At 41.2% G+C, this 19,332-nt stretch overlaps 1 protein-coding gene across 2 annotated transcripts in view; it reads right to left on the bottom strand.

Moving 5' to 3' along the window:
• Positions 1-19,332, bottom strand: part of LOC124797501 (inter-alpha-trypsin inhibitor heavy chain H4-like) — a 134,588-nt gene that overhangs the window by 14,883 nt on the left and 100,373 nt on the right. The window contains exons 15-16 of one of the 2 annotated variants that reach the window (XM_047260791.1): positions 9,802-9,920; positions 8,348-8,516 (exon numbers count right to left, since the gene is read on the bottom strand). In XM_047260791.1, the coding sequence (XP_047116747.1) occupies positions 8,348-8,516; positions 9,802-9,920 (288 nt within the window). The remainder of the gene's footprint in view (positions 1-8,347; positions 8,517-9,801; positions 9,921-19,332) is intronic. The other variant, XM_047260792.1, reaches the window with a different exon arrangement.

The raw sequence follows: 19,332 nt of genomic DNA, 5'->3' as shown, positions 1-19,332 counted from the left end.
TAAAGCACCGACAAATCGCATTTCTGAAATAGTTCCTTTCCCGCCTGCACGTAAACTGCGGCATTCTGAAGTTGCCAACCTGACTCTACGAAATATTGCATCTGCGGCTGCTAGAAGAGAGAAATCAGCTAAACGTCCTGGTCGTTTAAAAACCTTGTCAGTTGGTCAAAAGGTGTTAATTAAATCTCATCGTTTGTCTCACAAAGGAAAAGGCTGGTGTCGCAAATTTTTTCTGCTTTAAAACGGTCCATGTAGAGTTCGCAAAATTATTCATGATAACACTGTCGAAGTTGAAACTCTTAAATCTCGGCGCTCTAAGGGAATACATCATATATCGAACGATAAAATTTTTGTGGAATGACATACTTTTGAGAAACTAACAGCTACATGTAAACATGCAGAGAATACAAGGATACCGCGCTGTGTTTTGGCGGCGGCACATACTCAAAGCAACAGTCAAGTCTGCGCGCTGCACAAGGCAGTCATTGACCTCAAACAATTACTTCCTACGTCACGCGTACCTACAGCTGATCGAGCGCTCAGTGCGAATGCACTGACAGCCGTAAACAAATACACAGTCTAATTTCTCTGATTCAATTCAGTGTAAACCTATAGGGACTTGTTAAATTATGTTATTAACGTTCAGTATATTTAAGAACTTCAGGTGTCCGACGTTAAGAGGACTTGCTAATAAGAAAATTTCAGGAAGAATGTAATATCGAAGAAGAAAGTAATAAACTAAAAAGGTAATTATTAATTGAGTTTATTTTTCAGGAAACATATTTCCACTTAGGTATGTACTTTATACGTAATTTGCTGCTCGCGATTACGTGATTTATACTTTGTGCTAAATTTTATGTTCTATGAATTTACTTGTGAAGCAACGTGCTTGCGTACATTTACTGATTTTGACAATGATTGATTAATGAACAGGGTTGTTACTTATGTATATTATGCATCGCTTGGCTGCACTGCTTTTTCAATGATGTCACATATTTTTTTATTATGTGCCTGCTGTGCTTATTTATTTTAATTATAATTGTCACCTGATTAATTGTGCTGATATGGTTATGTATGTAAGTTATACTTTGTGATTTATCTGCTGGCGCCTTCATGTTTACTTATTAAGATTACGAATGAACATTTATTTGCCTATGCTGATATGATGCTAATGACCTGTTTATTATGTAAGATACATATTTGCTGCTTTGCGTATGGATTGCATATTTATACATTTCTGTTTGTTGTCATAACTACTCTTTAATTTGGTATATAGAAATGCTGATATGCGGTGTACGAACATGGAGTTTAGGTCACACTATGGTATTAATTATAGATTGTTCACTTGGCAGAGCCTCGTGGTAGGAATTGTGCTGCATCCACTTGTTGACATTATGTTCTCCACTGGTATATTTACTCGCTGTTGCATGTTTTGCTTACGCTCAGTGCCTTATATTTTTAAGATAAGAAAATGAACTGCTATAATTCTACGAACGACGTTGCTACAAGAAACTTCATTGAAGTCACATGAGCTGGAGGTTTTATGGAAACTGTATAAATTTATGTTACTAGGAAGGAAGCTAACGACATGACACACCAACACTAGGTTTAGACCATTGACAGTTATTACACTGCATTCTTCGTGAGCAATTGAAATAGCAAGTGACACTTGACACAATAAATACTCCACATGTTTGCTTCTATCTTGCCATGATTCTTAAGGTGGTGTACACACTGTGAATTATTACTATCATTCACACTCCGTACTCGTACTTACTTACTGAAAGTTATTCAAACTGAAGGCTGTTAGAGGTCATGTATGCATTTCTTTTATTTTATGATGGACAAAGTAACCAAAATGTATTTTATAATTCGTAATGAGTAGAAGATTGGGTCAGATGGATTATACAGAGGTTGTGTGTGGACATTGTGTCTTCGGATTGTATGGGATGATGAATTGAAGTTTGCACTAGGATTTTATCTGTACTTGTTCGAGGAGACTGACTAGAGGAAAGAGTTGTTATGGAAGTGAAATGATATTGGTGATAAGGTTTATATGTATCGACGTAAGAGGTGTTATTGAAGAATTGAGATTATGTGATGCTGATGATTATTGGAGTTTTGGTGGACAAAAGGTAAGGTAAATGATATTGATGATAAGGTTTATATGTATCGACGTAAGAGGTATTATTGAAGTATTAAGTTTATGTGATGCTGATGATTATTGGAGTATTGGTGGATAAAAGGTAAAGCAAGTCAGGAGCATATTTTTTTGTTGGTTTATATGGAACAAGGAGGATGAAGATGGCAGACTAGAACACTCAAGTAGAAGGAAGATTGTCTACACACACACTTTGTTAAATCACTAAGCAGTATATACATTTCTTTTTGGAGAGAGGAAGTATTTGCATATCTTGGCACACTGACAGTTGTTCAGAAACCGTACATTTTGATTTGGCTTGGAAAACATTGGTCTTGACGTGATGACTATGACGTTGACTAACTATTATTGACTGTTATACACTGCTGCCATTACTACTTGATACACATGTCGAACATCAAATTTTGACAGAATTGCATTTACACAGTTAACACTATTCAATTACACAGTAGTACTTAATGTGGATGAAAGATGAGTGAGTGTGTTTTGTGTGTTTTCCTTTCCTAATCCCAAACAATTGGTACCGACCTACCTCCTAAATATTATTTTACTTGTTTGTTGTGGCTTGCACTGACACCCATAAATATTATAGGTTTACTGATGTTAGTGTGTTTGTAATAGTTAATATGACAATTATCTGATATCATTTGTGTGTTTATTATAATTTGTATGTTTAGTGTAAGAGCATTGATAATAATTTTGTAAAAGCAATTGTGTGTGCACTCAAACTATTGTTCGTGCTTGCACCTGTTCAACATTGATGTGTGCCACTTGGAAATGTTTAATTACTGCTGATAAACTCTGATGAACAGTGTGATTAGTGATAGTGAATATTATGGACTGCTGTCTGCACCTGTTCAACATTTCTGGGTGCCACTGATGGAACTGCTTCTACTGAAATGATGTCACTTGTTGCTGTCTGCACCTGTTCAACATTGCTGGGTTCCACTGAAACTGCTTCTACTGAAATGATGTCACTTGTTGGTGTCTGCACCTGTTCAACATTGCTAGGTGCCACTAATGGAACTGCTTCTACTGAAATAATGTCACTTGTTGGTGTCTGCGCCTGCTCAACATTACTGGGTGCCATTGACTGAATAATACTTATGTAAACTATTATGTAAAATCACATGTATGCAAGCATTTGTATTCCTTACTGTATTTTATATATTAGGTTATTGAAGGGTCAGTGCAAAGTCAAAATTTATATAGTTATGTGACATTTACTTATTGATATTACTTTTTAATTTTTGTCTGTATTTTTTGGACGAATTTGGTGGTATTTTCACCACCAATGCTGGCAAAAATACCATCAAATTCTGGCCCGTGGAGGAGGGGCATATGAAAGGTGGCTACACTGAGCCACAGCGCCAGAGATTGCGCCAAAGAGTATTATTCCGCCGCCTCCACTGGCAGTGCTTATTGAGAAGTAGCAGTAGGCAGTGCTTGTTGAGATGTAGCAGTGGTGAGTCGTTGTTGAGAAGTTCCCATGGAGAGTGCTTGTTCAGATGTTGTCATATTGTTTTGATGGGCTAGACACCAGATATTGTTGGATTGGGGATGCTGTAATGATCAGAGTGTGCTTTTCGTCAATATATATGAAGGTAAAAAATTCCTTTTTTTATTATTTCAATGTCTTAAACAATAATGCCTCTTGGTCACAGGTTCAGTCAACAAAACATCTGGCTCGTGTTCTTGTATTAGACTGTATTTCTGGTTTCTATGTGCAATTATAGTATTTCAGATTTTTTTAAATTACTTCAGTATAAATGGTGTTTAAAATATCTGGTCTTATTGAGGAAGAACCGTGCCAGATGTGTACGTTGAATCACACTTCCACACACAGAACAGCTACACTTGTGTTTTGTTGTTTCCTAGGTTTTATAGTTGCTGGGGACTTAATTAATTAATTGTGTTAACGGAAGTTTTCTTTCATTCTTTGTTGTTATTCTATGCAGTCATATTGCGGAGTAATACTAGTCAGGGCCAGCCGGTTACGAGACTTCGTAGCCGGACATACAGCTACTAAAATTAAAAATATTTGCATTATATAGATAATTAAGCCCCCATGCAACCATTCAAAAATATCTGTCACCCCTGCCTTGGTTAGGATCTAAAAGAATTCCGCCGAAAAGACAGGAATTTATCTTCGGCTGGCATATTAACCATTAGTAGCTTTCAGAGGAGCATCGTAAGCGACGAATTTTGAGTAAAACCTATCACATTTCTCTGGCTGCCAAGTTAAAATTTGCTTCTTTCGCCAAAATACACCGAAATTTATAGTCTCACGTCGCTAACATGTTGTGCAGACAATGTTGCGAGAGAATTCTGAAACAGTGGTTGAATAAGTTTATTAAGTGAGGAACTGAGTTAAAGTAAGTACGACCTTGCAGTGACTGTGTTATTCTGATTACGATGTAGAGTTCCTTTGTACATGCATGAATATCCAAAGGATCAGGCACTGCGGCGACTACAGCCGCTATGAAATACGTTAAGTGTGTTCGCAACTGCGAATAAGGATAACCATCAGCTTTAGAATGGAATGACTCCAATGAAAATTTGTGCCGGACAGGGACGCGAGCCTGATGAAAAGTAAGGTCAGCAGCTTATGAAAAAGCACATCGTGGGTACAAAAAACGTGTAATGCCTTCACTTACGTTGTTGCAAAACCCACAACATTCCTCGTTTCACCAGCTATCGATGGCCCTTAAAAATTATATTCTTTCATCGAAAAATTCTGTAGTTATTGGAATAACACAGTGGATAATGAAATTTTGTGCAATTATGATACGGCAAAATACTCTCCTCTTTGCGTGCTATCATTCTCCAGAATCTCTTTTCAATATCTGAAACCGTCTATGAAATACTGTATGAGGAATGATGTGGGCATTTTCCTCTGGCTTTATAGCTGGCGAGGCGCGATCGCAAATGAGTGTGCTCTGTCAGATCAATTTTCTCGAGATTGGTGACAGACAGACACCTCTAAGCAAGTCTAAAAAAAATTAAACATGTTTGATAAATTTCATACGCAGCAACATGTAACATAACATGCGTCAAACGAAAAATCATACCTACCTCTATTATCCATTGCAAACTTTTCTGAATTTCACGCAGAGCCTTACTTCTACAAAAGTATCACAATAACTGTGACGAAATGGTGGGCACATCATCATGAACCTGACAGACAAAGCAAAAATGGAACTTTTAACGGGTAGTTTCTGAAAAATCGTTTGAGATAGATTGCAGGGCGTGTGCCTCGATTTTGTTATCGCCGACCGGCCGAAAGGTGGCAAACACTTGTCGCACTGCACTTCCTAGTAAACGAATGAACTAGTCCAGCGCTTTGGATAAAAATTAGTCACTGTGCATCGGCCATCGTTTTCTGCGCGGACTCTATATCAGTGCTGACGGGCTTCCTTCGTTCCCGCTGTAGATTACTTCATACTGGTGTTCATACTGGTGCTTCATGCTGGTGGTCAATAATGTTCAGGTCTGGGAATTTGGTGGCCAGCGGAAGTGTTTAAACTCAGAAGAGTGATCCCTGAGTCACTCTGTAGCAATTCTAGATGTGTGGGGCGTTGCATTGTCCTGCTGGAATTGCCCAAGTCCGTCGGAATGCACAATGGACATGAATGGATGCAAGTGATCAGTCACATCCGTGTCACCTGTCAGAGTCGTAACTAGACGCATCAGGGTCCCTATCACTCCAGCTGCAAACGCCCCACACCATTACAGAGCGTCAATCAGCTTGAACAGTCCCGTGCTGCCATGTTGCCGAGCAGGCATCATGTTTCCAGTCATTAACAGTCCAATGTCAGTGCTTAGTGGCCCAGTTGAGGCATAAAGCTTTGTATCGTGCAGTCATCAAGGGCACACGAGTGGGCCTTCGGCTCCGAAAGCCCATATCGATGAAGTTTCGTTGAATGGTTCCCACGTTGACACTTGTTGATGGCTCAGCATTCAAATCTGCAGCAATTTGCGGAAGAGTTGCACTTCTGTCACGTTGGAAGAGTCTCCTCAGTCGTCGTTGGTACCGTTCTCGCAGGATCTTTTTCCGACCGCAGCGATGTCGGAGATTTGATGTTTTACCGGATCCCTGATACTAACGGTACACTCGTGAAATGGTCGTACGGGAAAATCACCACTTCATCGCTACCTCGGAGATGCTGTGTCCCGCCGCTCGTGCGCCGACCCTAACACCACGCTCAAACTAACTACTGATGAGCTGCCATTGTAGCAGCAGTTACAAATGCGGCAGACACTTGCCTTATATAGGCCACACGGGTATACTTCAAGAGTTCCTTCCTTAATTCAACATCAGTAGAGAATTTTCACGAAGACACCTGTCTTAACCAGTGTGGGCTATTTTTTCTTCTACAGCATTTCCAACTTTTCTGTTATGTAGATCGCTATTCCACTCAATGCTATCTTCGTCTTACCTCTGTTTTCCTTCCGCCCATATTCTGCCAAAAGGATTCCACTAAGAATTCCACTTAATATTCTTCCAACTCTTCCTCAATTTGGCTAGAAGAGGTACAAACAATCTTAGCAATAGTCTTTGCCACCTTAGGGATTTTATACGCCTTCCGGAATTTTATTTAGTTTCCTCGTCGGTTCTTCCACCTAGAAGTTGCACAATAATGGGGGTTCACAGCAGCTCTGCCGTACATCTTTCTTCACAAGAACTGTCTTTCTAGTTCCATGATTTCTTTTGCTCCCAAAAACAATGACCCGTCCCTGTGCTGCCACTTCACTAGGCCCTGAATTTCGAACATCGTATTTCAGTTTGAATTGCCGAAATCTTTCTATTCTCTACGTCTACAAATGTTAGGAAGATACCCTGATTATTTCTCCACCTGTCTTCCATTACTAATAATAGGAAGATATCCCGATTATTTCTCCAACCGTCTTCCCTTACTAAGCGTAAATTCAGTACTTCTCATGCAGTATCTTTGTTCCTCCTGAAATTAAACACGTCTTCGTGCTAATCTTCTCACCTCTACGTAACCACTACACTCAACCTCCTCTGCAATCTAGTCTTCGTCCGCCCCTACAATCTTCCGCCCCTACAGCAGCTTCCAGCGCCGCACCCACTGTTCCTGGAATCCGTGATAGATGTCACACTATAATGTCCTTCCTCCCAGTAAGGGTCTTCCATAGCCTTCCTTCTACATTTAATCTACATCCATACACCGCAAGCCACAGTACGATGCGTGGCGGTGTGTACCCTGTAGCACTGATTTCTCTTATCTTTAAGGTCCTTACGCGAAATGTATGTTTGCGACAGCAGACCTTTATGTGGTCTCCTTTACAGATGAACAACACTTTCCCAAAATTCTTCATACCATAATCCTCACATGCTCGTTCCATTTCATGTCGCTCTGCAACGTTACTCCCAAGTATTTAAACGGCATGACTATGTTAAGCAGAACATCTCACCTATTCTTCTTAGTGCTTCTTCGTTTTCTGTTTTATTTGTCCACTTAAATTTTTACGTTCTTAGATACCATTACTTTCTAATGATCCTAGTTTCTTCTCCGAGTTTCTCATGTCCCACGTTTCAGTTGCATGTAGTGTTATGCTCGAGATGTCGACTTTCAGGAATACGGTCCTCACTTATACATAAGTGTCTCATACCACAAGAGTTCTTTTGTTGAAGACAACTTTCCTTGCCTGAACTAATCTACTTCATCGTTTCTCCTTCCTACTATTTTTCACCACTTTCGCCTCTGCTTTATTTATCTTTAAGCCTGTTCAGTGTGGATACGCTGTGAATTGCTTGCAATAGGTCTTGCAAGTCCTTCTTCCATCCAGCTAGAAGGACTGCCTAAGTACAGGCGAGTAAAAAAAGGTGAGAGCATGCACAACACTGAATATCAGGTTCACATTTACCGGGGTGCCATATGCGTTTTAAACATGTGGTAGAGTGCAAGATAGGGCTGGTCGTCACGCCGTCAGCGCTACTGTTGCCATGATGTTTACCTGCCGATCGGACCGCTCATAGCGCCAGAGATTTGTATTACAATCTGTGTGCACCACGAGTTCATAAACATAATTGCAGACATCTAGTTGAACTACAAAAAAAAGTCAGCACAATGAAATGAATATCAGTGCCCAGAGCAAAGAAAGATGGGGAATAGCTTTTCCGGTACAGTTGTTCTTGATTCGTCGCTCTCTTTTTCTTACCTCCATAAACATTGTTAGGAGGAGATACTGACCTGTCATCGACCACGCAGAAGTAGGGCAGGAAGTTATCCAGGCTGTCAGTGAAGTTGGGCAGCACGCAGTTGGCGAGGTGGCGGCACTGTCCGGGACCTCCGACAGGGGTTGTGCACTTACGCAGCTGCAACTCCGTCTGTGAAGAAGAGAAAACGTCCCTCAGCTTCGTGGCTGATATAACACAGGACGTATTGCAGGCAACATAACAACTCTCTGGTATCTTCGTTGTCTTCCCCGAACAAACAGAGTTATATTCCACTAGACAAGAAATTATTGATTTTTACAGACTATTTCCTGCTAGATGCTACATATACTTAATTTACAAAAGAATTCAGTTGGGGCTGTCCACATGTCATTGAGACCCACTCCTTAACTGTGATGTTTTGCTCCTAATTTTATCAGTGGGTTTTCGTAGCATTTCGTGAAGCAAAATATTTTACTTAATACTGTGTATGGGCCATACGCCTGGGAGATTGGCAACCCTTCTCGGGGCTTTGGTGTACCAACAGCCTAATCTCGAAGGGGTTACATCAGCAGACGAAAGACCTTCAATCTTGCGTGCTGTCTAGGCCAGCAGGAGACGGTACAAGTGCCACCAGAGATAGCTGGACCTGCGGACCTGTTTGCCCCAATGGGCCACGTGATTACGGGTAGTTCCTCTAGTATTTCCACGTGGCCTGGGTTTTTGGAGTGGCATAAACTCGCTTCAAGGCATCTTCCGGCGAGCTCTGGGGCAGACACTGGATGCGCCCGCAGTACTTCAGAGTCTTGATTCGAACCTTCACTACATACGACTCTGCACCAGCCACTGCCGACCAAGGGAGCCGGCGTCCGCCTTCACCATTACCAGGACATGGCGTCTACATCGGAAATGACCAGGAGCTTAGTACCGGCTGTGGAACTTCACTACATTGTTTTGTAGTACTTCCAAGTCAATATTAACTTTACTGTTTCGGCATTATGGCCGTCAGCCTAACTTTGGATGTTTGTACATTCAGTGCTAACACTGAACTTAAAACTATTGTAATGGTAAAGTTTTCTCCAAGAGAGGAGTGTTGTGGTGTATGTACTTCTCAATAAAACTGTTCTACATTGTTTACCAGGTCCGTGTTCTCATTGTGCCTGCGCCTGCGTATTACTGAGACGAAACTACCAACAACTTTATTTTGTTTTGCCAAAAAGAATTTCGAAATTTCGTGGTAGCTTGGAAATTGGGCACTCGATCACATATCCCTCACACCCTCGGAATAGCGCCTCGTGACTGAGTTGCCCAGACAAGACGCATCACCGGAGGCACAGTATCCTCAGTACAGAACACCTCTCAGCAATTTCACAAGACCCTGCATTTAAGTTTGTGTAAAACATTTTCTGTCCAAATTATCTCAAAGACCTGGACAGTAATGAAACAAGTAGCACCTTACCTGGTTGACAGCCAGTCGATAGGACTGTGCAGTTCCATTCACCTCCAATGTGACGTGTGAGACGTTTTTGAGGCTGTCGATCCAGGCGATGTCAGAGATATCCAGCCTCTTCTGCGGACCTGTAACAGTAATTATCTTAGTGAGTAACTGTTTCTCGTCGACTACTGCATATACTGGCCGGTTTTTTGAAACATTGGAGATCCTAAGGTAGAGCGAACTATAGGTTATGTTTGTTCCTTCGGTACACAGACGGGAAAGGAATCTAATTCGGAAGTGACATCCACCTCGAAAGCCAGCCTTTTCCTTTTTCAACTATGTGTCCATGAACAATCTCTGCATTTAAGTCATCATTTGTATGAATATCCTGGAATTTGATTTTAAGTTTCCCGTTTATCAGAATAATGAGCTTGTAATGTGCTTGCTCATTAATGCATGAATGGACTTGTCTAGACATTTCACACTTTTAGCACGCAAATATATGTATTTATTGCTCGGTGCAGTATTTCAATATGCATGTTTGTGTTGATACTGCTGTTGGCTCTATAACAATATGCCCAACACCTGGTGATTTTAAAATAATGTTCTTGGGGATACAGCCTAAACTCAGCTCTAATAGAACCTCAAATCAGTCACTCCAGTGCTAAAGGAAATACATGCTCAAATGTTATAACCTCTCCTTCTTGCTTCGCACTCCGCATTAGCTTTTAAGTTTCATCTTGTGTTACCTTCGATTTAATTTTAGCACATACAGCTTCCCTCCATGACTTGTCAGTGGGCTAGTTTTCCCATAGATTCTTCCATCTGTGAAAGCCAAACACCATGAAAAAACCAAGCATTTTTCCCACTTTAGTCTTCATTTCTTTAAAAAAATAATGATAACATCCATTGATCAGATCTCCATGAAATAACATATGCGCAAGGAAAACCTTGTATCATGTAATCGCACGTAGGAAGTATAATTACCTCAAAACCATAACCATTAGTTCCATGAGTCCTATCGATGCAAATGCTGTCACTGCCTTACTTCTTCAGAATTACACATTGAGCATTGTTCATAATGATGAGGACAAAGTCCTACCTTCTAAGGAGTGAGTGACGTTGGCTACTGTTATCGCTGGCCTTAATTACGATTACTTAAGTTTCTAAATTGATGCCGTCGTCTTTGGCTCATGACCTACTTTTAAATATATATTGCCCTGAACGATAAAATTCGAAGAAATGCCGTGACATCGACTGAAACACGATTCGACTCCTGTTTTCTGAAGTAAACTGACAAAGGGTTTCTCTCAGTCTGCTTCTTCTAGTCACCGAATTCCTGGAAATAAGCAAATTAAGTCCCTCCTGATGCGATCGGCACAGCATGTTTCATAGACAAGTGATCTTAATGCCATTTATTCGAAAGGACTGAAATATGGCACAATGGACATTTCATTTTCGTACGATTGTTTTCCGATGCATGTTAGTTTCTTTAGTGGCGTATTAAATTGCGCTCGTGATTGAAATGTTTGGCACACAAACCATACAACTTTGTATTTTTAACTCTAGAAGGACATTATTTAATTTTTCTGGGTGTGACTGTGACTTGTGTTCCCTCAGGTTCTTGTTACAATCATAACTTTTTCCACATTCTGAAAACGTGTATTTCTGTTCTTGATTCGTCACATTTGTGATGGTACTGTCCTGGTTCAAGAATGAGAAAATCATCACACATTCACAGCTTTCAAAAATTTCACACGACGACGATGAAAACTACTCTCTCGATAGATACTCAAAGATTAGTAGGCGTCAGGCAGCTACCTGCTGAACATTGCGCATTTTCCGCTTGCTACTTCGTGCAGCTTCGGCTCTTTTCGTGAGAGATCGGCTGTGGAGCCGCAGTAGCACCTCAGGCTCTAGAGACAAGTTCAGAGGCGGCTCTCCAGGCAAGTCACCTGAACTTGGAGCGGCGTCACGCACAGAGCACAGCCGCTGGGAGGCGAACTTGCTTGATCCCGCAGATCTCCGGCAGCGCGTTCGCCGTCTATCCTATTGCACACACACACACACACACACACACACACACACACACACACACAAAGCTTTCTTTTTTTGTCAGGGCCATATTGTCCCAGAATTAAAAATAAATTTCATTGTTCAGTTCTGACCAAGACATTTGGGAGGTTTCCCTTAACTGAAGACAAATACCAGGAATAAAACGCTCCTCCCAAATATCCCCAATTGGGACACCGGTAGACCCACTGCCATCTCGCTTGGTATCTGGCTGAACAGATCCTAACTCTAAAATACATCATAAATCAAATAGTGTGTTTTTCATTTAGTGACAGAGAATGAAACGGAACGAAAAAGGGACTCCTACTGCTGTATTCTCCTTCTTTTACGATGAATTAGCTGACCTCTGTTGTTGTGTTTGTGATTTTGTTAGTAATAAATCCTTTCACGGCTATTTAGAGCTGTCATTTAGAGGAGAAGCAGTTCATAAGAGGTCAGTCATCGAACGTGTGCATAAATAATATCGTCAGCTCTATCAGAAAACCAAAGTCCTACCTTTAACCAATCACGTCGAGAAAAACTCAAGGACCAGGAATGCGTTAATCATACAAAACATGTTAGTACACAAAACAAAAGACATTTAACAGTCGAGCTATTATTGTGACATATATCAGCACTTAAAATAAATTAAGACTGAAAAATTCATATTATTTACCTAAAACACATCAGTATAAAAAATAAAAGTAAAATTCAAACCTTCCAGATCTTGACAATTTTCTCAAATGAACACAAACTCTATTTGTAATGTGACATCTACGTAAACATGCCATACGTCAAAGAATGTACATTCGAAACTATAGTTTTATTGGCCATTTCAAAACTGGAATGTCAGTTACGATTATACGAATGTAAGGAAAATACAACAGTCAGTCCCATAGCAGAAAAAAATCTCCGAGCCGGCCTAAATCGAAACTGAGTCCCTTCAGTTAGCAATCCGCGGCACTGAACTCGCAGCTACCGAGGCGGACGAAAGCGACACACCATTTAAGGATTATTATTACTTCCTACTACCTCACGTATCCAATAATGGCTTGTAAGTTTTATCTAAGAGGACCGATGACGAACGCGTCATTAGAGGGTAGTGTTGGACATGAGAGGCACGTGGTCGTCACACAGATATCCTAGCCGTTAACGACGGCCATCCGTAGTGGAGTCGCTACTTCACACTCAGCGCTGTTGAACACTTTTCATTCCGTAGCTCAATAGATTCGCATTTTTTCCACCAGCGGGAATTCGCAGCAGTGTCCGATATCCAAACTGTGTCCTGCTTGTGACTGTGTGGCATACTGACCTCCAAGCCACTTCCTGATTGTATCACAACGGAAAACTATCTAGAGTAAAGCACCTCATGTTGATGCACGCACAAAAATTACATTATCTTACTTAATGTGGGCCACATTTCAGCTTCGTATTTGGTTCGAAATACAAGAACGAAGTTTTTGGTCAAGTTCTAGTGCGTAAAAAAGGCGAGTATTTTCCCTGTTTGAGTAAGTCCCGTCATTTACTTATGTGGTATAACACACTAGTTCATTACTTTCCTTCGGGCAGGTATCACAGTCGCACAAAATGTATGAAATGATGAAAGTCGCACCATCCTCTGTAATTATTGTTTACTTTTCACTATTAGCTAATTTTATTCTGTTATGCCATTTACAAACGACGAATGAGAACAAGTCAGAAAGCTGTCCAGTGATCAACATACGGAGGGGAAACAGAAAACTTACGACAAGTAGGCGTGCATAGAACTGGTGTAAAAATAAATTTATTCCTGAAATTGAAATTAACTATAATAGGTATAGATGTACTATCTAATGTGATATATGAACATTTATGCCAGACCGGGAGTCGAAAACTGATTTCCCGCTTGTACTGGCAGGAGAAAAAGTATACATTTAGCTCCAGATTGGGTGAAGACAATTTGAGCAGGGATCTAATCCCGAGGTCTGGCCACGATGCCATCCCTCCGCCTCACATAGGGCATCACAAAGGACTGGCCTTTTCTTTCTAGTTTTAGAAAATAAAACTTGATAGACATAAATTCAGAAGGAAACAATTCTTTTCGTCTAGGAAGAGCGCAATGAGGGAAGGCTCCATAACAAGGGGAAAAAGAAAACAGAACTATCGTATACCTTGACGAGTAACAAAGTGCAACATACTCGCAAATTAAGCACGACAACGTGGAAGCCTCTGCCCCATACACTGGCGAAAAACACGGCTTTCGGGATCCTTGTGACACCCTACTACGTGTTGGAAGTAGTTTCTGAGGAGCCATACGAGAGAATTAGTTTTCGTCCGAGGGAAAAAAGAAAAGTTCGAACACAGAAGAAGTTCAACCGAGAAAGCAGTTTCAGCTGATTTGCTAAGGAAGCCCGTCGACGGATACAGTCCCCGTGTTCTCGTCCTGTGTGGTAATGTATCAGGTTGTGTATCGCAAAGATTATTCGGACGAGGAACAATGCGATGGAGGCGTTCGCTCTACACTCAGATTATGAATGACCCTATATCAAGGGAGAATAGGAATACGAATGTGAAATCACACTGTTTCCCGAATATTAATGGCGCGGCAATTTCAGCAGGTTGAATTGGTTCAAATGGCTCTGAGCACTATGGGACTTAACATCGGTAGTCATCAGTCCCCTAGAACTTAGAACTACTTAAACCTAACTAACCTAAGGACATCACACACATCCATGCCCGAGGCAGGATTCGAACCTGCGACCGTAGGGGTCACGCGGTTCCAGACTGAAGCGCCTAGAACCGCACGGTCACACCGGCCGGCAATTTCAGCAGGGTTGAGGGTTTATTGTACTCCAATATGGAAGCAAAGATTTGGTGGGGTGTCAGTTACTGAATGTGGGCTCACAGAAAACTTATTATATTAAAGAATTCACGTATGTGTCGCAATTTAGAGCGGATCCGACCAACACTTGCAGGGAAAGTCAGACTGGCCAGTCACAGACACGTAAATAAGCGAGATGTAATGGAATGAGTAACTTGAGAAGATGTTACGTTGTATAAACAATGCTGAAGCCTTTACTTTGATAACGGGAAGCTCCAATTCTCCAATGGAAAGGGGCCTCGCTATCACTTCACACTGGAGTAAAAAATACGACTTTTCCATAGGATACCACCGCATAATTGCATCGGTTTGCGCGCTATCATAGTGAGAAGCATGAACTTTCGTGCAACGTAATATGCGTTACAGTAAATATAAGAATCTAAGATCCATTCTCTGTTAAGGAGGCTAAGGAAGCGAGGTTCGTGTCCACGCATTGCCCCTTCGATTCGTCACCTCTAACCCATTTTCATCGGGTAGCGATCCGCGGCAATCCCTAACGATTTGCAGCGAACAACCACCGTTGCCCATGGAATTACTGCGGGTTCCAGAAAGAGAACGAAAGGACTCTAATATGTCATCAAGATGAGGTAGGAATACCATAACATCATCCACGTGCTCTCACACCGAGAAGGCTTCTCCCAATATCTTCCAGCTACCTAATTCAGCAGCAATACGGCGAAGCAGAATTTCTAGGGACAAGATAAAAAGCGACATGGAGAGGGGTCTTCCCCGCGGTAAACCCCGTCGGATTGTGATCTGGGAAGTAAACTCCAAGAATTTTCTGTAGCATTGTCGACAAACGGATATTCATTGCATGCGCGACAGTTTTCTAATCAAAATTAAGGCATGTGTGTGGGTGGAATTTATTAGTGACTGGACGTCTGATTGTCTTCGTAATTACAACGATTCTACCAACCTTGAAAGGAGAAGGAAACAACCACCCTGCCCTCCCCCCCCCCCTCAACGTGTCACTTCATTTACCAATGACGTAATGGTGTCACCTATAACAGGCCGAAAATGTACATACCATTCCTTAGGAATACCGTCGACTCTCGGCAATTTTTGTGATGGTGAAACAACAGTAAGGTGACATAGTCCATCTTGAGCAAAGTCACTCAGAAATTCATCATTTAATGCATGAATAACCACGCAATATAAGGGAGGAGTAAATGCATCAGGAAAATAATATCAGTAGCATGGACATCATAAAGGTCGGTAAAGTAACTATAGATCGCTCTGGAAATGTCAAGTTGCCTAGTCATTATGTGACCTTCGGTGTGTGTGAGGGACGCGATACATTCTCTTTTTCGACGGACCTGCAACCGGATGATATAAGGAGATAAATTCATCCCGTAGGAATGAGCCGGATTTTGCTCGACTCTGAGTCCTTTCATTTGTTGTCTCTTTAACTGAAAAAGCTTCGCCTAAACATGGCGGACCTCCATAATCCATAGGGGATCTTATTTGGCACCTTAATAAAATTGTCGTAAGACGAAATAATAAGATTCCTGGGTCTGCCTGAGGTCCCTCGTCATGTCAGCGCCGTAACGCATTAACCCAATCCAGAGCAGCAGTTTTGCATCCCCTGACCACCATTCCATAAATGAAAACTAACAGTCCTGTAAATACAAGTTACGGGCCAAAAGCACTCGAACGATAATCTCGAGGGAAGGATCCTTTAAAAGACGTGTAGTCAACATCCAAGGGAGACGATACAGTTTTACTGGTTGTGGCACGTAATTTAAGATTACAGCTAATTCACAGTGATTAGTGAAACAAGTGAGTATCATGTCCATCGCTAACAATTGCTCATATAAAGAATCAGAAAAATAAAAATTATCGAATTTGCTGATGGAAGTAGCCGTAAAATGAGTACACCTGAGAAGAGTGGGACAGTGACTGATCCACGTATCACTTACTTGTGAGGAGCACAACACATCATCCACTTCCTTACTGAAATTTAATATGGCGGTTTGATCCACAGGGCGCAAAACTCAGTAAAAATCTACGCCTCACGGAAGTTGCTGCGGAATTTTGAGAAATAAAAGAACTATACCCTCTTTCTAGAAATGTGCTCGGTATGTGGAATGGCCAGATCCTGAAGGGGCATAAAGAAGAATTAAAATATCACAAAAGGGCAGCCTATTCCTCAACTTTGTTCACATGAAGGTAAGAAAAGTACACGCCTGCATCTCATTATTACAAAACAATTCAGATGATTACCTGCAAGTGACCTTTAAGGTCGTATATCACAGACCATGGTAGAGTTAATGGATGACTCTAAATGTAAAGTGCTGGATCTCTCCCTCTAACCTCTCGCAGCAACTCATGTCAAACTCGTTGTACACAAAGTTTAATTCGATAAATTTTAGAGCTGTATCTACGTTTGAGGCATATGTAAATTTTAAGAAAGCCTTTGACGGTGCTGATTATACGACACTCCTTGAAATTTTGGAAGTTCCGAGAACAAATTATTGAAAGTAGCAAGGACAAAATAGAGTGAGCGAAAAGTTATATACAACTTTAACAAAAACTGCAGTCGAAGGACATGAAACTGAATTCAGGGAAACTAGGTTGTATACCCTATCCCCGACGTTATTCATTCTGTAGTCTGGGCAAGCTATGAAGGAAAAAATTTGGGAAGTGAATTAAAGCTCAGAGGCAGACAAGGACTTACGAGAGCAGTTAAACGGAACGGACAGTGTTTTGAAAACAGTTAATAATATCAACACCAACGAAAGTAAAATAAGGGTATGGGAATGTGCTCTAATTAAATCAGGTGATACTGAAGAAATCTGATTAGAAAATGAGATGCTAAAAGTAGTAAACAGTTTCTGGCATCATCATAACAGTAAAAATAAACCACTCTTGTAGAAGTCTCTGAACATTTCCGTCATCAACAATACGCGTCCACGTCTTCTAATGTCGTCTGCACCTACCATCAGGTTGGTGCCTCTGTCTTTTCTCATTTCTTCGAATCCAGAGAAGCATTTCCGTGGTCCGTCTCTCAACGTGGCTGCATGCTTTGACAACACCTATTCAATTTCCATTATGGTTTGCAGTAGCTTCCACAACGCAATTAATGCAATGTGAATAGAGAGCTAGTCTGCATTCCTAACTCGATTAAAATGCCACATGGCAAAGAAGAGCAAAACTGTGTTTCTAGTGCATGGCAAACAACACCAAAAACCTGGAAATTTTGGAATTACAGAAGTCTTTATGAGAAAAGGAGTTGTGCCGTATAGGATTAAGTGTAAGATACAGATCACGTCAAACACGCACACAAGGTAGCAGTTTTTGACCCTCATGTTTTGGAAACTGACTTTAAGGACCAAATGGTAGCAGATTCTTGGAGTCTTTCACATAAACTTGAAACAAAAAAAATTGGATCATCCACTGTATTACCTAACGTGATGACGACGGACTGGGAAGCATCAGCGCAGTGCTTACTCAGAGCTTTGCTGCCAGCCGATACGACGATGGACGTTACAGCGTACCATCAGCAACCTCGTTTTGAATTACTAGAGCAGCGAGTGAGTAATAGTGTTGTGATTCCATTTACACAGGAGGTAGCGAAGCTGGCAATAATGAAGTTAAACAAGATGAAAGCACCAAGGCGTGATAGAATTACTGAAGAAGTGTTGCATCATATATGAAACAGCGTTATTAATCGAATGTCTTTTGACAGGAAGGTTCCCAGAATCTGTAAAAATCTCTAATATCATTATACTAAAAAAAGGGGAAGGCAAAGATCGAAAGGAACCGAAATCTTACGGGCAGATTTGTTGGTAAATGTTCTGGCCCTGTGCCGCCGCCTGAGGGACCACAGACAGGTAGTAAGTAGGCAGAGTCCCCTGCAGTACGGGTCAGGAAAGGAAAGTTTATCAAGAATGCGATAAATGATTCACTGAACATTGTGAACACCTCAGACATCAACTATGTTATAGGCGTAGTGATTCATGTAGCTAGGGCGTTTGATGATCTATGGTAGCCTGTGGTGTTCAAAAGACTCAAACAGATGGCCTGTCCTGGGTGTCTCTATCAAAGTCTACGAAACAGGCATGCGCTGTTACAGTGTTCCGGAAAAAAAAATGTGAAAAACATCACCAGAAGACTACAGGGCTCCGTTTGCGGTCCAGAGTTCTGGGCTGTTGGCATGCCTAGAGCCTATAGTATATGCCAGTACAAGAGGTAAATTAGAGGAAAATAATAGGGTAGTTCTTGAAAAACTGAATAGCTGGTGCTTAGAAAACAGACTAACCATAGCAGCACACGAAACAATTTCCATGTTACTAAAAGAAACATTATCAAGAACGAGAAACCTGAGAATCAAAATTAATGACCATCTTGTGAAAGGAGTATGTAGGGACCCCGGTATCAACAAGGACGAAAAGCAAAACTTTCATGCAAAAAGCAAAAGTTTCATGCACATATAGATCTACATCTACATCTACATCCATACTCCGCTAGCCACCTGACGGTGTGTGGTACATTGAGTACCTCTATCGGTTCCCCCTTCTATTCCAGTCTCTTATTGTTCGTGGAAAGAAAGATTGTCGGCATTCCTCTGTGTGAGCTCTAATCTCTTTGATTTTATCCTCATGGTCTCTTCGCGAGATATACGTAGGAGGGAGTAACACTTT

Source organism: Schistocerca piceifrons, chromosome 1, assembly GCF_021461385.2.
Source record: "Schistocerca piceifrons isolate TAMUIC-IGC-003096 chromosome 1, iqSchPice1.1, whole genome shotgun sequence".
NCBI lineage: Eukaryota > Metazoa > Arthropoda > Insecta > Orthoptera > Acrididae > Schistocerca > Schistocerca piceifrons.
This window is presented reverse-complemented; position numbering and strand designations above follow the sequence as displayed.